The following is a 19,482-nucleotide window of genomic DNA, read 5'->3' as shown; positions in this document are numbered from 1 at the left end:
CACCTCCAGAAAGTTTTAAACTACAAAGCATTGCTCAAAGAAAAGGATTCAGCTTCATGGAAAAGAGAAGAGCAAATTGGAATGCAAATAATCCAGGCATTGAGACCACTGTTAATGAAAAGAAGCCAGGCACAACAGACTCTGGTTTGAATACAGTTTCTGTGTTTTTCTACTAACTGTAAGCATGATGGGCCAGCCTTGGGTAGAAGCTGCTTTTCATTCTTTGTTACCATCTTAAGCTTGGACAATGAAAAACAGGGCAGATGGAAAAATACTTTTGTGAAGTCCATTAAAAACTCACCTGACATCATACCTGACATTTTGAGGCATCCATTGATGCATATTTGACCTCATAGTTAATAGAAATTATATACCTACCAGGTTTTACATAACTATCAGAGTACCTACTTGTCTTTTCAGAAAATTTCTGACCTTTAGAATTTATTGTAGATTACCCTGTTAAGAAGAGCAAAATAAAGAATGCTTACTTTCAGCAGCCCTCTGCTGATAGCAGGTCCACTAAGGATACATCCACTTGTCATCTATTTTTCTCTTCCGTAGAATAATGTGGAATAATCTTCCTAAAAGCACTGCAAAAACATTGAAGACTTGCAAAAATAATTACGTCAATACCCCATTTCACATTTATGAAACTGAGCTACCATTTTTTCCACTGGTACAACTCTCCTAACTGAACAAGTCTAAACAGAGTAAGTGACCCTTTGAAAAACTAATAAAAATGCCACTTGATATTTTTCACTTATTTGATCAGACACATTAACAAGCAGTTTCCTGTAAAACCACCTGAAGTCGCCCTTCTCAGAATCACCAGTTCCAAGAACACTAATTACAGAATCTTTCCAGCAAAATTCCAGCAGGAGCTGGGAGTAAGAAAATTGTAATGAGACACCTCAGAATTCTTGCTTAGAACAAGCATTGACAGTATTGCCTTTTCTCTGTAAATCAAGACATACAAACTTTTGCAGCCCCAAAAGAACCCCTCAAAATCCCACACCTGAGGATATAAAGTAGAAACTACAATTCTAGTTACACTTGAGGACAGGGTACAGACAATCACACCATAGTAACACAAAGTGCTGTATCCAGAATAAACCAGTCAGCCACACAGGGACCAAAGACCCTCATGTCAGCACTGCCCTTAATTTCTTATGAAACACAAATTCTGTCTCAGAGGAAGGTTTAGTTAGACTACAAACTCAAAACCAGGCAGATAAGCACAGAGGAAAGAAATATGTTTTTATTGCATATGCTAAGGAATGCAGTTCAACATACAGTTAATTTAGATGACAGGCATATTGAAACTAAAGGCTTTCTCTGTATGTAATTAATAATAATATATTTTTTATTTCTTAACACAAATAATTTTACAGAATTAACAACATACATTATAATGAAGAGTGTATCTGGCTGAATATTTGAAATAGCAAGGAATATTTCCATTCATGATTTAGTTTTTGTTGTGAGAGAGGCTTTTTTTTTGTTTTGTTTTTTATTTGCAAAGTAGATAGGAAATGCTGTATATCAATTTGAAGAAGGCTATCATTGCTAAGGTTTAGTTAAAAAAAATCATAACAACAGAAAATACGGAAGCCAGACACTTAAATATAAATTATATGTTTTGAAAACCACTTAACAGAAGAAAGGAAGGAGAAAGTGCATTATATATGTGTGCTTATTAAAACCTCAGTGATTCAATGTTCAGCTTCAGATGCCTGATGAAAAAATCAGATCAGTCAAAATGGTCCATGTGGTAGTTCAAAGGCTAATTGGTGTGAACATCTTTGTGCTTTCAGTACTGCAGACATCCTCACAATTGGAAAAGGATTACTTGCTCTCTTTGCAGGCTAAGTACCAGCATAAGAACCAAGAAATGAGACAAAGAATGTTATAAGAATAAACGTGTGGGGTTTTTTATAAGAAGAAAACTCTGAAGAAAAGCTACAATTAATCTTTATACAAATCTAAATGCAAAGCTTTTCACAATGCATCATAAAACTAAATTATGTCTTGCATCTATTCTTACATTTTAGTTTGTAATTCCCTCTTATTTTAAAATAGGCCACTTGATTCTAGTATCAAATAAATTATGCGTCTTTATTATTTCCAAATAAAATGAATTAACAGCATTTATATTTATATTGTAAAAAGTGGTTAGCATGGTTCAACAGACACTAAGACAACTGCCATGTATTATTCTGAAAGCATCTAAAATTTTCAGTCCCTGAAATTAGTTTAAGACACTAACAATCAAGTGATGCCCATCAAGACTAAATCTGCCCTTATTTGGCTCCCTCCTTGTTTAGAAAATGTCTCTTCTTTTTTTGTTTCCTTCCACTCTAAATTCCCCAAGGATTCCTTAAGATATTAACAAAATCATCATCATCCATGATTCCAATACTTAATCCTTCATAGTAATCTTCAAACTCAGAATAGGACACTTCATTGGGATTGCTGCAGGACTCTCCTAGTGTTTCTAGAAAGGATGATTTAATTTCTTCTTCTGTAGCTTTGCCTGTGAAAGTATATTTTTTCCATTAAATACATCTACAAGAACAGTGAATATATGGTATTTTATATATTTCAGGCAAGAAACTTCTAAATTTTAGCTTGAAAATATTTTTTCTTGAACAAATTCAATGTTCTAAGTTCAAAATGAAGTCATTGGCTCACTTAATACCAGCTACAGGAATCATTCTACTTTAATAGCACACAATAACATTAAATATCAACAGAAGTATGAAGCCATAGTCAATTTCAACAACTATGAGATCACAAACATTTTTTTAGTTCAAATGACTGCAAAAACTGAATATACATTAGTAAACCAAAATTTTGCTCATTCAGAAGTTACCTTGTAATAAAGTGTATGTTTAACATAATACAAGTTCAAAGTTCTAGGAAAACCTTAAGACGCAAGTTTGCATTCAAAAAATGCTCTGCAATTCACAGGTTTGTTTTAGTGACTTAATAAAGTTTATACTAAATATTATTTCATAGCATTCAGAAATAAATATTGAAAAAATATACCATTGTAGCACTGGAAAAAATTGCATGTGTAACAACATCTCTGTACCATCATGTATCTTTATGTGTTACCATTAAAATCACTGGGAATATAAAAGTCATCCTATAGTTCACAGGTGAAACAGAAAGGATCAGAACACTAGGGAGACTTTCCTAATGACCAGTTTGGTACATGGAAATGTCAGTTTAGAAACTGACATACACATATTCAAACTTTTATTACTTTTCCAACAGCAGAGTTGAAACATTTTTGAGAATCCTGAAAAAAATAATGAAGATGCCAACAGTTCCCCTGTACAGGTTGACAATCCTGTCCCAGAAATAAATGGATAATTTATTCATAAGGAACTTCAAGTGTTGAGTACATTCAGTCTCAGCCAGTAACCTTGCATATTTTGATGGCAAACAGTAATAGGAAAATGAGTATCCTCCTCAGTGAAAATTACTATTATCATACGTGTCACTGATAACTTGCACACCAAAGCTGAGAACTAACTACTTAAATGTAGTGCAACACAGGCAGGAAAAACAACTACTCTGCATATATGAAGTATTTCTAGCTTGATAAAATGCAAGTATTAAAATTGTGCATATGAACTCCATTACTATTTATAGTCATGTTCCAGATAGACACACCATAGGTCATCAGGGGAAAAAAAGTTCTCTGCAACAGCTCAAGTCTAAGCCAATATGAAAATAGTTTCCATTTGTAACTAGTTTCTGGATCTGGCATCTCTGCTAATAAGATTACTTCAATAGTTACAGATTTATTTATATTTTTATTCATGTGAATTACCTGCCAATACTAGAGGATGTTTCTTTGCACAGTAACATTTCCTGATATCTACCATAGGCACACTCCCAGTTTTGTTGAAATCTAGTTTCATATAAGCCTAAAAACAGAAAAAAAAAATATAAACATATATGGAGAAAAAAAACACAAACAGTGGAAAGATGTAAAGATTAAATATCCTTAACTACCTAGCATGTATTTTTAGATCTTGTGCAATGGATTATGTCAGTTTACCTATTTTATGTAAGGCACCAGATACTAGAAAATTATTCTAGACTATGGAATTTCATTATTATTTTATCTCAACAGCTTCCGCATCAAATGCGGTCCCTTCACCAACTCAAAAAAATGTTGAGTCTCCTCTCTAAAAATTCTAGCTCATCCTTAGAATTAGAAGTTAAGCTGCTTTCCTTCTGCCTCCTCCAATAACTAAGATTCCTGTGTCACTCTGACAGGCCTCAACACAGCCTCTTCAGCACTGCTAATAGCAGCTTCATTTCCATTTCAGCTTACTGAAATACACACACTTGATATGTAAGGCTAGAAGAGTCAGATCCTCCAGGATTAAAAGTATGAAATTATGTGCAATTTTTCTTGATCTAGGTATCCAGTCACTACTCTATTGGTTGTTTTTTAATCAATGTTTCATACTGCAAACAGCTCCACATTACGTTACATACAACTAAAGGCATTTGAAATACAGGAAGTCTCATAAATGTAAGGCAGGTCTCAAAGGAGGCAAGTATTACTGCCTGTATTTCAGACACTGAGGTAAAAAAAAAATCTGCCAATAGGTAGAGTGATATATCAAAACAAGGAATCAGATTTCTGAAAGAGATAGTTTAAGGGTGCTAGGTACTTTATATACTGGATTGAATGGTAAGAATAGCACTCACGTGCAAGAATTCAAAATAATAAAGGAATTAATTGTAGACTTCAAAATCAACTAATTCAACAACAGAGCAGCAAACAGTCTTCTATTTTATATTTACTTCAACAAACTGATCTGAAAGTTTAAAAAGTCAATTATTAGCTGCACAATTCAAGGAAAACAAAACCAAACCAAACCAACACAAAACAAATAGTAAAATAACAACAACCAGAACACAGAATCATGCGACGGTTTGGGTTGGAAGGGACCTTAAAGATCACCTAGTTCCAAACCACCTGCACGGGCAGGGGCACCTCCTGCTAGACCAGATTACTCAAAGCTCCATCCAACCTGGCCTGGAACACTTCCAAGGAGAAGGCATCTACGACTGCCCTGGGCAACCTGTTCCCATCTCTCACCACCCTCATAGCGAAGAATTTCTTCCTAATGTCTAACATAAATCTACTCTCAGTTTAAAGCCATTAACTCTTAAACATGACAGATACCTAAGTTCAAATTTAGACTGCAAAATATCTACAGCTAGAATATCTGCAACAAAACTTACTTTTCTTACAAATGTTTTCCGATATTCATTCATTTCTCCAAATACAGCACGAGTAAATTCTCCATAGTCGACCTTATCACTCTTGCTATCGTCAAGAATATGCCACAAAGATTCAAAGTCCTGCAATTTAAAAATATTTTGTTCTTCACTATGTCTTAGAATGAAGCACTTGCTATAATAGGAAATTACAGTATTCTCACAAAAAAACCCACAAAACCAAACAAGCTCCAAATAAAAAATTACTCCGAGATTCATCAAAATAATGTGAACTCATCATTAGTCACTGATGACAATAGTTCACATCATTTGCAGTTTTGATACCTGTGGGCTGTTTTTGAAACATAATATAAAAGAACCAAGAAAAAAAGATAAATCAATAGCATCATATACATTATTTTTAACAACTAAAAAAAAAAAAAGAAAAAACATTACTGCAATCCCACTTGCTTCTTCATGAGGCAAAAAGATTTTAAAATTTATTATTATTTTTTCTTACTTTTAAGAATTTCACATAGGACTGAATGTAGAAATGCCAATATATCACAAGGAGGAAAAAAGCTTGCAAAAAATAGCTATTAAACTCCAGATTTAAGCAAAGAAAATAAGAGCTTTCATAAATTAAAGTAAGATAATAGCCATAATTACAGTTTCAGCTAGACTTACACCCTCAGGTATTTTCAAATGGAATATTTTGAGAGCTTCTTTAAAGTCTGCCTGGGAGAGAAAACCACTTCTGTTCTTGTCTATGTGTCGGAAATACTTTCCTAAGCCGGTTATAACCCGAACTCCTCTTTTACTTAGTGACGCTCTGAGTATACCTGAAAATTTAGAGAAATAAAAGGCACAATGTTTACCTGAAGTTGGCCACATGCTATGGAGTTGATATAAAAGTAAACTACAACCACTTATGATACTACTGGTTAAAATAAGACATCCACACATCCATACTCCTTTATCTTTAATGAGTTGTCGTGGTTCCTTGTCTCTCTCCTGCCTGGCTTGCCAATAAATGTCATGGTTTGGGCCCAACATGACAACAAAAGGAACAGCACCCTGGCCGCTCACTCAACTTCCCTCCCCCCCCTCACACACACCCTGGGATGAGGAGGACAAAGCTCCTGGGTGGAGACAAAGGACAAGGGGGGTTCTTCACCGATCAAGGTCCTGGGCAAAACAGACTCAACTTCAGGAAAAAATAATAATTTAATTTCACACTAATCAAACACACACAGGACACAGACAACACATAGACCAGGGCTTGCATATGTTCCCCCACCCCTCCCTCCTTCCTGGGCCCAAATCACTTTGTTCCCGGTTTCTCTCCCTCCTTCCCCCCAGTGGCACAGGGGGACAGGGGATGGGGTTTAGAGTCACTTCACAGGCTGGTAGTTCTTGCCGCCCCATCCTCCTCAGGAAGAAGAATTCCTCACAGTCCTTTCCTGCTTCCCTATGGGGTCTCTCCCACGGGAGAGAGTCCTTCACGAACCTCTCCTTCATGAGTCCTTCCCACGAGGTCCGGAGCTGCTCCAGCCTGGGCTTCACACAGAGTCACCGGCTGCTTTGGGAACAAACTCCCCTGGTGCCAGGGTCTTCCAAAGCTGGATAATCAGAGTCCACAGGCAGCAAATCCACTGGCCACAAAATGCAAGTCCACTGGCCAAGCTCACCCCTCCTGACGCCTTCAGGGAATGTTCCCCCACGTTCCTCCACAAGTGCAGGGGCACAGCTACCATCTCGCCAAGGGTTGCAGGGAAACTTCTGCTTGGGCACCTTCTTCCCCTTCTTCCTCACCAACCACCAGCACTGCTCTCCTTCCCCAGCACAGCTCTTCTCCTCCAGCACAGCTGATCTCCTCCAGTACAGCTCTTTTACCCCCAAGTCCTTCTTTACTCAGGTGTTGTATCAGTTCTTTTGCATGTTAATCGCTGAGGCGCATCTATTGTCCCTCTAATGGCTCCCTGGCTGGGTTTGGAGCAGGGGGAGCTTCTCAGCTTCTTACTGGAGCCCCTCCTGTGGCCCTTCCTCCGCTACCAAAAAACCCACCAAACCAGAACATGAGTGAATGTCACTTCAAAATGGAACTACTAGTTACTTAACATGTGAGTATTATTCTTATAAAGCAGCAGCCAACATCTAAAAAAAATGTTAAAGAGATCACAGAAGGAAAGGAAGAATGGATATCACCCTTCATGTGCTCAGATTATAAAACTGTACTTCTGCTAGAAGCGATAACATACCATGATTCAACATACAAAGCAATGTAGGAGCACTACTGTGGTAATACAAACATTATATTATAGGACACACAGTTCCTCCTTCATTGTACAAACATATTAAATACAATTGGGAACAAGAACAAATAAATGTAAGTAATGCTGCAAAATCGTTCCAAAAGATAGAGAATGATTTCTATGGCAAAAATTACAGCCTTATCAAAATCTCTAGGTAGCAGGTTTACTTTGGAGTTGTCTGAGTTTCTCAGCCTACTCTGTGAACAGAAATGATCTGCTATTATTGTATCTTCGGATTACTTGTATATACAATTACACAACAAATAGGGAACAACAGTGAAATACAAAAGTTTTTTCCATTAAAGTTAAAATTCAGACACGTGCTTAAAGTTGTCTTGAAGTATATACACATAGCTTTCTTCAAAGCCACACCAGCAAACCTTAGATGTAGTCAGACAATAGAGCAATGAATTTTTGAGTCTATTATGCTATGGAAAACATGGAATAGCTAGAAGATTTTAAAACATTCCACATTTTTTATTCTAACAGTTTTTATAAATGTCCAAGCAGATTTTAGTGACCAGAGTGCCTACTAAAACAGGTTAAGCTAATGAGAGTAAACAATGGAGGTTTGACAAGCTGGAAGCTGTTGAGTTCAATGTTTTTTGCTGACCACAGGTTACAAATAGAACACACAGCACTGCATAAACATCTTTCCATAATTTTAAACATAAAGCTATGCCTTTGTCCTAAAGACCGTAGGCAGGAACATGGTAAAATTTTATTACTTATTCCAGAATGGACGACTCAATTGCACTCACATATGTTAATAAACATAATATTAAAGACTATCAAAAAACAGCTGTGAATAATGGCCCAAAGAATCTAGCACAAAATTAACTGAAGAAATGAGATTGTCTTTGTACATTTTGCCAATAACTCTTTTTAATTTAATGCCAGTTTAACACAGGATCAGTGTTATGCTTCAGCATTTTTTTCAGAGATTACGTCAACACAAGGATTAACATTTCAATTGCATTCATAATTATTCTGTACTGTCTCCATGATCTTTAGCCAGCCTGTGTATTTAAAGAAAGTGAAAGCAGAAAGTATTCTTAGTAATGATTTATTCTGGTATCAGATTCTAATAAATATTCTGATAAATATATTTTGTTTAATTTCATTATAATATTACTATTGGTCTTTGCATTGAGCTGTAAAGACAGAAATACAGAAATTAAAAATGAATACCTTCTGGTAGACACAAACCTTGAATTTTCCTGAAAACTTCACATTCATCAACCACTTGCTTAGAAGGCTCTTGCTTGAATTCCACAGAAGTTCTAAAATAAGAAAAAATCATCTTGGTAAAATGACATGTAATATAACTGACTTCAAAACAGCTGTAGTAAATTTAAAAAATTGAAGATTATATTTGATTCTTATACTACCCTTATAAGCATGGAATCCAATTCCTAGAGTTTGAAATGGCACACAAAAATCTTTGCTGAGCACCTGCAAACATGCAGAAACTCCTTTCTGAGAACATTCCATTAGCAGCTCCTCTACTAATTCATGAATCACGGATAATTCCTCCTGTGCATAAAATCTCCAGAAATTTATTTCAAGACAGTCCTAATCTTCAGGTTCAGCCACTGGAAGACTTTGTAAGCAACTCCATTTAGTTATCAATAGGAAAATAACATGAACTAGCTAACAATCTCTCCTCAGAGCAGAATTGGCAAGGGTGTAGACCAAAATGTGCATCAGCATATCTTAGGTATGATGTAAGAATTATGGTTAAATTCTGTGTTTTGTCTGACAAGTGTTTCCCTCTGAGAAGGGCATCCCAGAAACCCCCATCAGAAATTATTACAAAGGTTGATAAAAAATACTGTGGAATAACCTATTGGGGAAAAATATAAGTCAAATAATCATTTTAGTCAGACTAGGAAGGCAAACGCAAAAGAGCTACTGTCAGCTTTGAGCTACTTGCTCACCAGTACTTTGCCAGGGGGTACTCCTCCTTATGCTTTCTGAGGCCAAAGACTTACCTCTCGCTGACTATTAAGAATTTTCATCTCCACTTAGGGTACCTCCCATTATGAAGTCCCTAAAAGCTTATCTATATCAAACCACCTAAACTGAAAAGTCAGCAACCACATACAGAGGACAGTTTACTCTCCCTAAAACACATGTAAACCAAAAAAGATTCAAAAGATTTGTGGCTTGTGGCAGCAGGGCATAGCTGCTCCTCACAACATGAAGAGTTTGTGGCCTGGACCTGAGCAGGATTCTCCATGAGTGCAGTAATGGGGTAAGAAGACTCAATTCAAGAGTTTTGCAACAGAGAATACAGAGTTCAACAACATTCCCATTCAGAAGAAAAAGACTTCACAATCTGAAATTTAGTCACTAATGGAATAAACACAGAGAGAGTATAAAAAGGAAACAATTTGTTCCACCACAGGTAGCAGAAAATTCAAAATTGTAACTCAGTGAGCTTGTCTTCATTCTGGAGCCTTCAGATATAACACTGGATCAACTCCAAATTTCACAGGTATAAGATTAGCAACAAATGAAAGAAAAAGCTGTTTACCAGAATGATAGACTTCTGGGATGTAAAATGTCTTACATAAACTATCAGAAATGAAACTACATTGTATTTTATTTCATGGAAATGTTGCAGAGAGGGAACAATTAGCACTAATCATCATACAACTCTGTATTTCATTAACCAATTACATTTGAATTTATTGATTTATGTACTGTTAGCTCACTATGACTCCTTTGCAAAGCTTTCAGTGTAAAGGGACCTTAAAGTGAACACAACCATAACTGAGAACAAGCTTCATGTGTCTAAGCACTTGGAGAAAGAAAAACAATAGTCAGTTAAGTTGTTCTAACAAAAGTAGTCTTTTTATAGTGAATGTATTTCATTGAGATTCTGTTATTACTGTTCTTAGTCGAGAAGGGATTGAAACATCTGATACAAGAGGAGAGGGTGGAAGAGCTGGGATTGTTTAGCCTGGAGAAGAGAAAACCCGGGAGAACCTTGTCAGTGTGTATAAATCATAGAATGATTTGGGTTGGAAGGGACCTTAAAGATCACCTAGTTCCAACCTCCCTGCATGGGCAGGGACACCTCCCACTAGACCAGATTACTTAAAGCCCCATCCAGCCTAGTCTTGAACACTTCCAAGGAGGAGGCACCCACAACTACCCTGGGCAACGTGTACCCATGTCTCACCACCCTCATAGTGAAGAATTTCTTCCTAATTTTTAACCTAAATCTACCCCCTTCCAGTTTAAAGTAATTTCCCCTCATCCTATCACAAGATGCCCTTGTAAAAGTCCCTCCGCAGCTTTCCTGTAGGCCCCTTCAAATACTGGAAGGCTGCTATGAGGTCCCCCTGGAGCCTTCTCTTCTCCAGGCCGAACAACTCCAACTCTCTCAGCTTGTCTTCATAGGAGAGGTGCTCCAGCCGTCAGATGATATTTGTGGCCCTCCTCTGGACTTGCTCCAACAGCACCATGTCCTTCTTATGTTGGGGGCTCCAGAACTCAACACCATACTCTATGTGGGGTCTCATGAGAGCAGAGGGGAAGAATCACCTCCCTCAACCTGCTGGCAACACTTTTTTTTATGCTGCCTGACACATACTTGACAGGAAGGAGTAAAGAAGATTGAGACAGGCTCTGCTTGGTGCAGCCAATGACAGGCCAGCAGGCAATGGGCACAAACTGAAACACAGGAAGTTCCCTCTGAAAATCAGAAAACACTTTTGTATTGTGAGGGTGACTCAACACTGGAAAACGCTGCCCACAGAGTTTCCAGAGTCTCCATCCTTGCAGATAATTAAAAATCCAACTGGATGTAGCCATGAGCTGCAGTAAAACCTGCTCTGAGTAAGAGGGATGGACTAGAGACCCTCTTGAGGTGCCTTCTATGATGACATGACTTTATGTAAATGTGTACCTTGTAGCATCTGCTGTTGGCTAACACTCCTGACCAAACTTTGAGTAGTCAAGTTCTGGCTGTATGACCAACACTGTTTAGTAACTTCCATGTTCAGGCAACACAACAGTGCAATAAATGTTATATCAAGATTTGACTAGTACTAAGAACCAGCATACTCACAATAAAAGCCAGTAACCTCACAGAAAGATGATTCATTTCCTAGGCAGTTTACTTCTGCACAGATATTAAGATGAGAAGATTGGCTACAAAAACAACACATACTCAAAGGCTAACCATCTGAAAAAGTTCTAAGAAATTCCCATCTTCCAATCCTTCCCCTGTCTATGTTCAAACACACCTACACTACTATGACTGATACCAAGTTTTAATCTAAGCTTCACAAAAGTTTCAATGATAATGTTAACCACAAAAAAATCCCATTTTTTTCCCCAAATGTATTTTAGTTCATCACTTTAAAAAAGTTTCAGCATGACTTGTAGATAAGAAATCTGACTTGAAACAAAGCAAAAGATAGTTTGATAATTAATTCTTATTTTAAAACTATTCCTTATCCCTCTGGAAAGTTACTGATTTATAGTAATAGTTGTTAGTGGATGTTCTAATTTCTCCTAACAACAGCTTAAATACAGATTTTAATTTTCTTAAGCAATGTAAGGAATAGGATGTTAGAAGCTCTTACTAAAAAATCTTTTTCAATTAAGGAAGGGAAGATAAGTTGAAAAACAGCTGCACTTACTTCAGAAAATCCATAGCTGCTTCATCAATAGTAATCACACGAAGGGTAAGAATTGGGTTCTCCTTAACACTTTCTGGAAGGCTATGATCAACACTTCGGAAAGTTAGGTTAGCTCCCTGTTGGTAAAGCATTCAATGATTTACAAATAGGTCATGTATTTCATAAAATATGTTCTGCAAGGCTTTCAGGCAGTATGATTGTTTAAAAGCTTTGGCATGAAATGATGAAAAGGTGAAACTAAGGTCAGTTAACCTTTTTAACAGAGCCTTTCTAGTACTAAATGAAAACAGCTGCAGGCTCCAAAATGACACATTATCCTCTACACAGAGGTTTGTCTAGTAAGAGGGGCTACTGTTGCCTAATCTACAGCTGAAGAATATGAGACTATGGATTGTTGTTTCCTCAGCCAAGCTCTGCTTTTCCATTTTTCTTTTCCCTTCAATCTTTATGGGATCTAAAACTCACTGTACTACAGGAAAGAGTCTCAGAAGGTGCCACTTTGATACTATGAGAGCAAAGTTCTCTCAGGCTGGGAGAAACCCCCTTCAATTATTTTCCACAACCTAAAATCACACTTGAAATGAACAAACAACTAAAAAGTAGCCTTTCCAAAGTTCAAATAATTTCTGCAATGTTTAACTATAAAGTTACTCTTTAAATTAATAGATGTCACTAATAAATATTGAATAACATGTATTAGCCAGTATAGTCTCTTATGAGTTTTACAAATTTCCCTTTCCTCCAAGTTGGGGATAGAGGACATATGTTGTGTATGTTCCAAAGTTCACAGAATCATAAAATGTTAGGTGTTGGAAAGGACCTTTGGAGACCATTGAGTCCAACCCCTCTGCCAGAGCAGAACCAAAGTTAAAGATGATTTTTGGTTTGGGAGAAGAGGGAAGGGGAGAGAAAGAAAAGGAGCAAACTAAAAGTAAAGAATTATGAGAATAATAACTAAAAAAAAGCACTGGGTCTAACTGCAATAACCCTGCAGACTTGAGTTATAAAGCCTCCAAAACTCATAAACTAGGAAGGAGACAGAGACACTTTTTGTGCAAATGTCTCGGTCATTTGGACTTCGTGGGAGACATTTTTGCAGATATGGAGATTCACAGGTATGACATCATTCCAAAGAGCTACCGAACATGGTATCAGTACATTTTCTGGATGGCTTTAATATGCATCTTTATTCAGAACACATTTCCATCTGCAGGTTGAAATGATACACATAAGAATTAAAAAAAAAAAACACAAAAAAACCCCAACAAACTAAAAACATAGCTGCAACCTCCATAGCACAGAGAAAGTAATCTGTTTCATCCTGGAAACACTTACATGGTAGTCACATGTAAACAGTTAGGATTAGGCAGTTAATTAGAAAAAACTAAAAACTAATGCTGTCTTCTTTTATTTTCAATATTTTATCCAAACATGCTTTTTGCTCTAAGCTCAGGATTTGAAGAACTCACTGAAAACAACCTGGACTTGAAAAATTGCTCAAATATGTATAAAGCAGAAACATTTAATCCGGTACAGAAGTACAAAAGATGCAATATGATTTGCTGGTAGATGAAGTCTACCATTGCTTCAAAAGGTCTCCCTAAACAGCTAGTGGTAAACATTTTCAAACTTTAGGTTAAGTCAAATTAACCTGTAATTTCATCATGTTAAAAAAAAATACTAAATCATTGTCTCGGGTCAAAAATGGCATCAGACCTTGCAAAAGTTACTAGTTTTTAACAAGTACTTTGCTCTACTTCATCTTCAGGACCCTCCTTCCCGAGCTGATAATTTTGTCTACAAAAACGTCTACAATGTCTGCAGCCTTGTGCCCTCTAGTGGGAAAATTCCAAACTACAGCCTCATCTGAAGACAAAAGTGGACTCTTAAACGTGGGACTGCAAAATAATAACCCAGACTCCTGAAAAACTTTAACTGGAAAAAAACGTTACTGAAGGGAAAGACTTCAGATCTTCACTGAAAGCCAGATCACAGTTTGGACTCGAATATCTAAATAGTACTTCCAAATCACCAACAAAATTGCCTTAACTTCAGCAGAATACTTACAATATAGAAGTCACTAAGATCATAATCTTTTCCCTTCTTTTGTCCACGTTGATGTTGATAAACTCCCTTCTGAATGAAAGGCAAAGCATTTGTTCTGTGAAATAATTCAAAACTGATGTTAAAACGTTTAAGTTTAATTAAGTTTCTTAGATACAGTAGAGATGTTTCAAAAATCTTTTTTTTAAAAGTGACTTATCCTACCTATTTTTTCCAAACTGTCGAAACTCATACACAGTAAGGGATCTGTCACATGCAAAAAAAAATCCAAGCAACTCTCTACAAGCATCATGACCATTTCTAGAAGGAAAATTGAAAAGCATCTTTATGGTTTTGTATCCATATAAATCCCATTCAACCCAAACATAAGTAACATTTATATTCTGGAATATGCATTTTATTTCCAATGTTGTACATTGTGCAATCTTTTTCTTTGAAAGAGGTATCTGTCTGCTTTCTCTAAACAGTCTTTGAATTCAACTCTGGACTTGGACACTTATTTTAATGCAACATTCCATTCTCCATAGAGTTGAAAACACCTTTCAAAGCTTCATCTTTTAGTATACCAATGTAATTTTCACACATCAGCTGAAGGATTACTTACACCAGGATTACTGCATTCATTATTGTACATGAAGCTCTGGTATATGAAGCTCTGTGGCTGAATCCTCAGCTATGTCTAACAAGTATACAGCTCACTGCTTCAGAAAAGCACCACTTACAAATCTGAAGAATACATTTATGTCACTGTTACTCAATTCAGAAGCTTCAAAGATGCCTTAAACCTGCAAGTTTAATATGTAAGGAGCTACAAACGAGACACAAAGCCATTCGTTCCACCCACAATGGTTGCCACGTACTAAGACAAGGCTAAAATAATTTTTAATCAAGGGAGGTGCAATACCTAAGAGGACTGTTTTACACAGCCCCCATGCTAATTGTCCTGCACAGAGCAATGGGTATGATGGTAATGAAATGTTACTCACGCATCCTAAAACTGTACAACAGGACTGGCTGTACAGCCACTACCCATCAGCCGTGTCAGAAGTTGTATTATACATGTATGTATATATATACCCACCCAGCACATACTGTTTACTAAACAGTGCATTAAATATTCCAAGAAGGTAAGGATCATAATTTATAAATTCATGGAACTGAAAAGCTTCACAAACTTTGTGACTACCTGGATATTATCCTACTATCAAAGCGCAGCTTGTTAGAGAGCATGTTCTCAGTTAATCCTGATTTGGTCCTTATTCTGTGAAAATAATGCGGCATGTTAATGATACCTAGATGCTCACAGAGAAATGTTACATAAAAGTCAAGTGTTTTGAAGCAACAAAAAATGTGAAATACAGTATCCTTGGTAACTGGCTGAGGAGATGAGCTCTTTTAGTTGAACTGGAAATCGACTCAGACTTGTAATGCAGAAGGTGCTCTATAATTACACAATATGAGAATACTTTCACAGAAAGCATAGATATGAATGGGACATCTTGTTTACATACACTGATACAAAGAATTAAACCTCTGCTACTCCTCATACTTCCACAAAACAATGAGTTTTCTTGCAGAAGCACCCAGGTAGGGGCTTTTTTACACACCCAGATATTTTTATTGGCCATATTACTAGATCAAGAAATTGAGATTTGTCCATATGCTGGATGTAAGAGATTGAGATTGGTTTTGTTGCCTTTTTTTTAAGAATACTAAGATATTTGTTAAGAAATAATTCAGAGCAGAATGTTAAAATATCCTAAGCAAAGATGTTTGCCTACATGTTTAGAAAGATTAAGAGAACAAAATTTGGACCTGCAGATTAATTTATTTTTATGGATCACAGTGTTCTCTCAGTTTTTCTTAAGCCCTTGGAGTTACTATTTCAATACTCACAGGCCAGGAATGACATTTAAATGCCAATATAGTTAATTATTGCTGCAGAAATCAAAACATGAAATAAAAGTATGATTATATTGTGAAGATCTACAATAGCATTTACAGATGCATATTTATGCAATTTTATACACCTAAGAATAGGAATCTCTAAAAGGATATGACAAAATAGCAAAGCTTTCAACAGCTCAGAAAACGCTGACAAAACCCTGTGATGAACAGTATCACTGTAAGCTTAAGAATGTTCTCCCAGGTTTTACCAATCATACAAATCAATCATTATAGACAGAGAACCCACATAAAAATCCACATAGGCAATCATAAGCATGTGGAGGTTACAAAAAAGGCTTCACATGAAGCTGGTGGATACAAGCCAGAAATAAAACATCTGGAAGGCCAAACAGGCTTCAAAGAGCTCAAAATAATAAAAAATACAGAAGAAAATGTACTTCTAAAAAAATGAGTGCTAGAGAAAACTTACTTTGTTTCATGCAGTGTTCTTTTCCTAAAGCGCATTGGTGCCGTCCCAAGTCCCCAGAGTCCTTCAGCTTCCTTGTGAACATCAGCACGTGTGGACTGCTCTGGGTCACTTATAACAGCTCTGACCAGGAAGAGCATTGAGAAAATCTCTGACTATTATATGTTTGAATTTCAGATCTTACATTTTCTTACTCAGGAAGGAAAACATTCAAGATTAACACAGCAGTAAAATCTTGGTATTTTGCATTAAGCTTGAATAAATTTGTGGGCTTTTCTTGTATTTGTTTTTACAAATTCTGAAGTTTGTTACTCAAAATCAAATATATGCAATAATATTCTGGCACTACTATGTAGTAACTTTACAAGTATATATTTGTATTATATATAAGTATATACAACTTATGTATTTCATATATGTATATATAAAATAAATCTTAGGATTATGAAGGGTTTGGGTTTGGTTTCTTTTCCCCATTTTTCTCCTTTCCACTGATGGAGTATTTAGAGAATTCTGTGACAGCAGTTACTAGTACTGGTCACTAGTACTAGTAGTAGCGACAGCATCCAACAGAAACATTTGCACTTCATCTCCCAAAGCAGTAGCCATACAACCCATAGGATCTCAAAGTACCATCAAGCAGACAAGAAATAGATGAACTGGTTTCTGAACATTTTTATATTCCCTGTATCAGTTTAAAAAGTAAACAACAAGCTCTTTAAAAATACATGAGGTTTTTTTTATGTTAATGAATTGGTTCATAATCAGAAGGAAAAAGTAATTTTGCATGGCTTATACAGTTTTACAAACAGATCCACCTTTGCACACACCAGTTACACTGATTTAACTGCAAGATATGCTCTACACACAAAAAACCCCCAAGCAATCAGAACACCTTTGTGTTTCCTTTAATAGATTTTTTATAGATTTTTAATAGATTTTTTTCATGCAATGGTTTTGAACTAATCTTCCCTGATTAACATCCTGCTCTCTGATACCAATTTGTTTGGCAGTACTGGCAGTTATATTTGAAACATAAAGAGCAAGATTTTTTTTTAATTACAAGTTCATTCTGATGCAGCTGCAGCACTACTGAATATTGCCTTGACATTGTCAACAGGAGGGTTCAGAGTAGAAGAAGGAATACATGGAAAATTAAGACAAAGCCACAGAAGGTAGGTAAGCACAGAATGAACATCCATGATGCAAGATGCACAAACCTGTATGTTTAATCAAACATCAGCAGAACTGAAACACTTTAACACAACCAGCACATTTTTAAAGATAATCTCTGTAATGATCTGCTTTACCTACGTATTTGTAGAGATACATCGTGGCATGAGCATTTCTTTGAAAACTGGGGATTTCTGCACTCAGCCTTTTGCTATTTTTAATCCTGTACAATGACACTCAAAATTTAACATTGTTTCACATCAACCTGGTTTCTTTCAGGCAACTTCCTAGATTTCTCAGCTTTTAAATAGTGTAAAAGCATTAGCAGACTTTTAAACAGTGTAGGTCATTTAAATTGCCCTTGGAATGGAAACAAAGTAAAATTAAAATGGTAAAGTGCAACCTCAAAGCCTTAAGATCTGACAGGAGATAACATCACTACAGATGACTACAGAGATTGTAAACCAAGCACAGAAAGCAACCTTCTGTAGAGCTACCCACAGTGTAAGGTAACATGAAGCTACATTAAACTGGCTTGCACCATCCTATATTGTCATAACCATACAATTTGGATAGAGCCCTAAATTACTAAAGCATGCTTAAAAATGAGAACGAGTTTATATGAATAATAATAAGGAAAGATGTTTTTACTATACCCATTTTGTAAGTTGTCTTTTTTTCCTGCAACATATAATGGAATCTTCCTATATAGAAGCAATGGTTTCTTGGAGCTAAAGGGCTAGCTATGAAGTTAGAAAAGCCTTCCTGTAAACCTCAATCAACTTGATTAATCATTGTGCCTTTTCTCCCTACCTGCCCAACACTGGTAAAAAGCTCCTTTATTTCTGAGGGCTGTTGTGTCAGTATTAATAAAGTAATATTAATAAAGCTAAGATTCTTAGAAAAGACAATAAATACTGAGTAAGTGTAATTTGTAACAGCAGGCATCCATATATTTTGCTGAGGTGCAAGAGGGTTATTTCTGAGAAGCAGTCTGTTATAAACCCTTACATTGGGTCCAAGTATAAAATTTAAAAATATTGTCATAAAAAGGTGAACTTACATATAGCACTTTAAACTGATTTTTTAAGTTACATTAAAAAGACTTTTCATTTAAAGAATTTTTTGCAAATAATAACACTACATAGGACTGCAAAAGACTTTGAATGAGATTATAAAAACACCTCTCAGGTAAGAAAAGCCACAGACTCAAAGATCTAAATCCTTCTATAGGGAAAACTGAATTTTTACATTGTAATTTCACTTACCTAGATAATTGATCCACCATCACTTGTTCTACTACAGCCTGTCTTCTCCTCTCTGCAGCATCATCCTCCTGCAATTAAAAAACTGACTGAAAGCAAATGAAACAGATAACACCAGACACTTCAAATAATAAACTACCTTTCAAGTTAGCATTCAGAGGTCACAATCTTACCAATGTCAAAATTAATAATTTCATTTCCCCATCTTTTTTAAATTTTATTTGCATACCAAATACACAAATAACACACTCTAATTGTCTAAGCTTCTTAGTTGTCCATAAATAGGATTCTAGTATTTCTGTTGACAGACAGCATCCTTATCTCTGTACTGCTACCAATAAGTTCTGTAAGTACAATAAAGCCTGAGGAAACTCACGCTATTC

At 36.1% G+C, this 19,482-nt stretch overlaps 1 protein-coding gene across 1 annotated transcript; it reads right to left on the bottom strand.

Moving 5' to 3' along the window:
* Positions 1-2,357: 2,357 nt before the first annotated feature.
* Positions 2,358-19,155, bottom strand: CAPS2 (calcyphosine 2). The gene is made up of 10 exons (XM_010003070.1): positions 19,103-19,155; positions 16,665-16,784; positions 15,474-15,548; positions 14,291-14,384; positions 12,224-12,339; positions 8,775-8,848; positions 5,938-6,092; positions 5,275-5,394; positions 3,842-3,938; positions 2,358-2,533 (listed from the first exon to the last, which is right to left on the bottom strand). Exons 1-10 carry the CDS (start codon positions 19,120-19,122, stop codon positions 2,358-2,360), a joined length of 1,047 nt encoding a protein of 348 aa, XP_010001372.1. The 5' UTR covers positions 19,123-19,155.
* Positions 19,156-19,482: the final 327 nt, after the last annotated feature.

This window comes from Chaetura pelagica, unplaced genomic scaffold, assembly GCF_000747805.2.
Source record: "Chaetura pelagica isolate M959 unplaced genomic scaffold, ChaPel_1.0 scaffold288, whole genome shotgun sequence".
In the NCBI taxonomy this organism is placed as follows: Eukaryota; Metazoa; Chordata; class Aves; order Apodiformes; family Apodidae; genus Chaetura; species Chaetura pelagica.
Note: the sequence above shows the minus strand (reverse complement) of the source record. Positions and strands in the feature narration are given on the sequence as shown.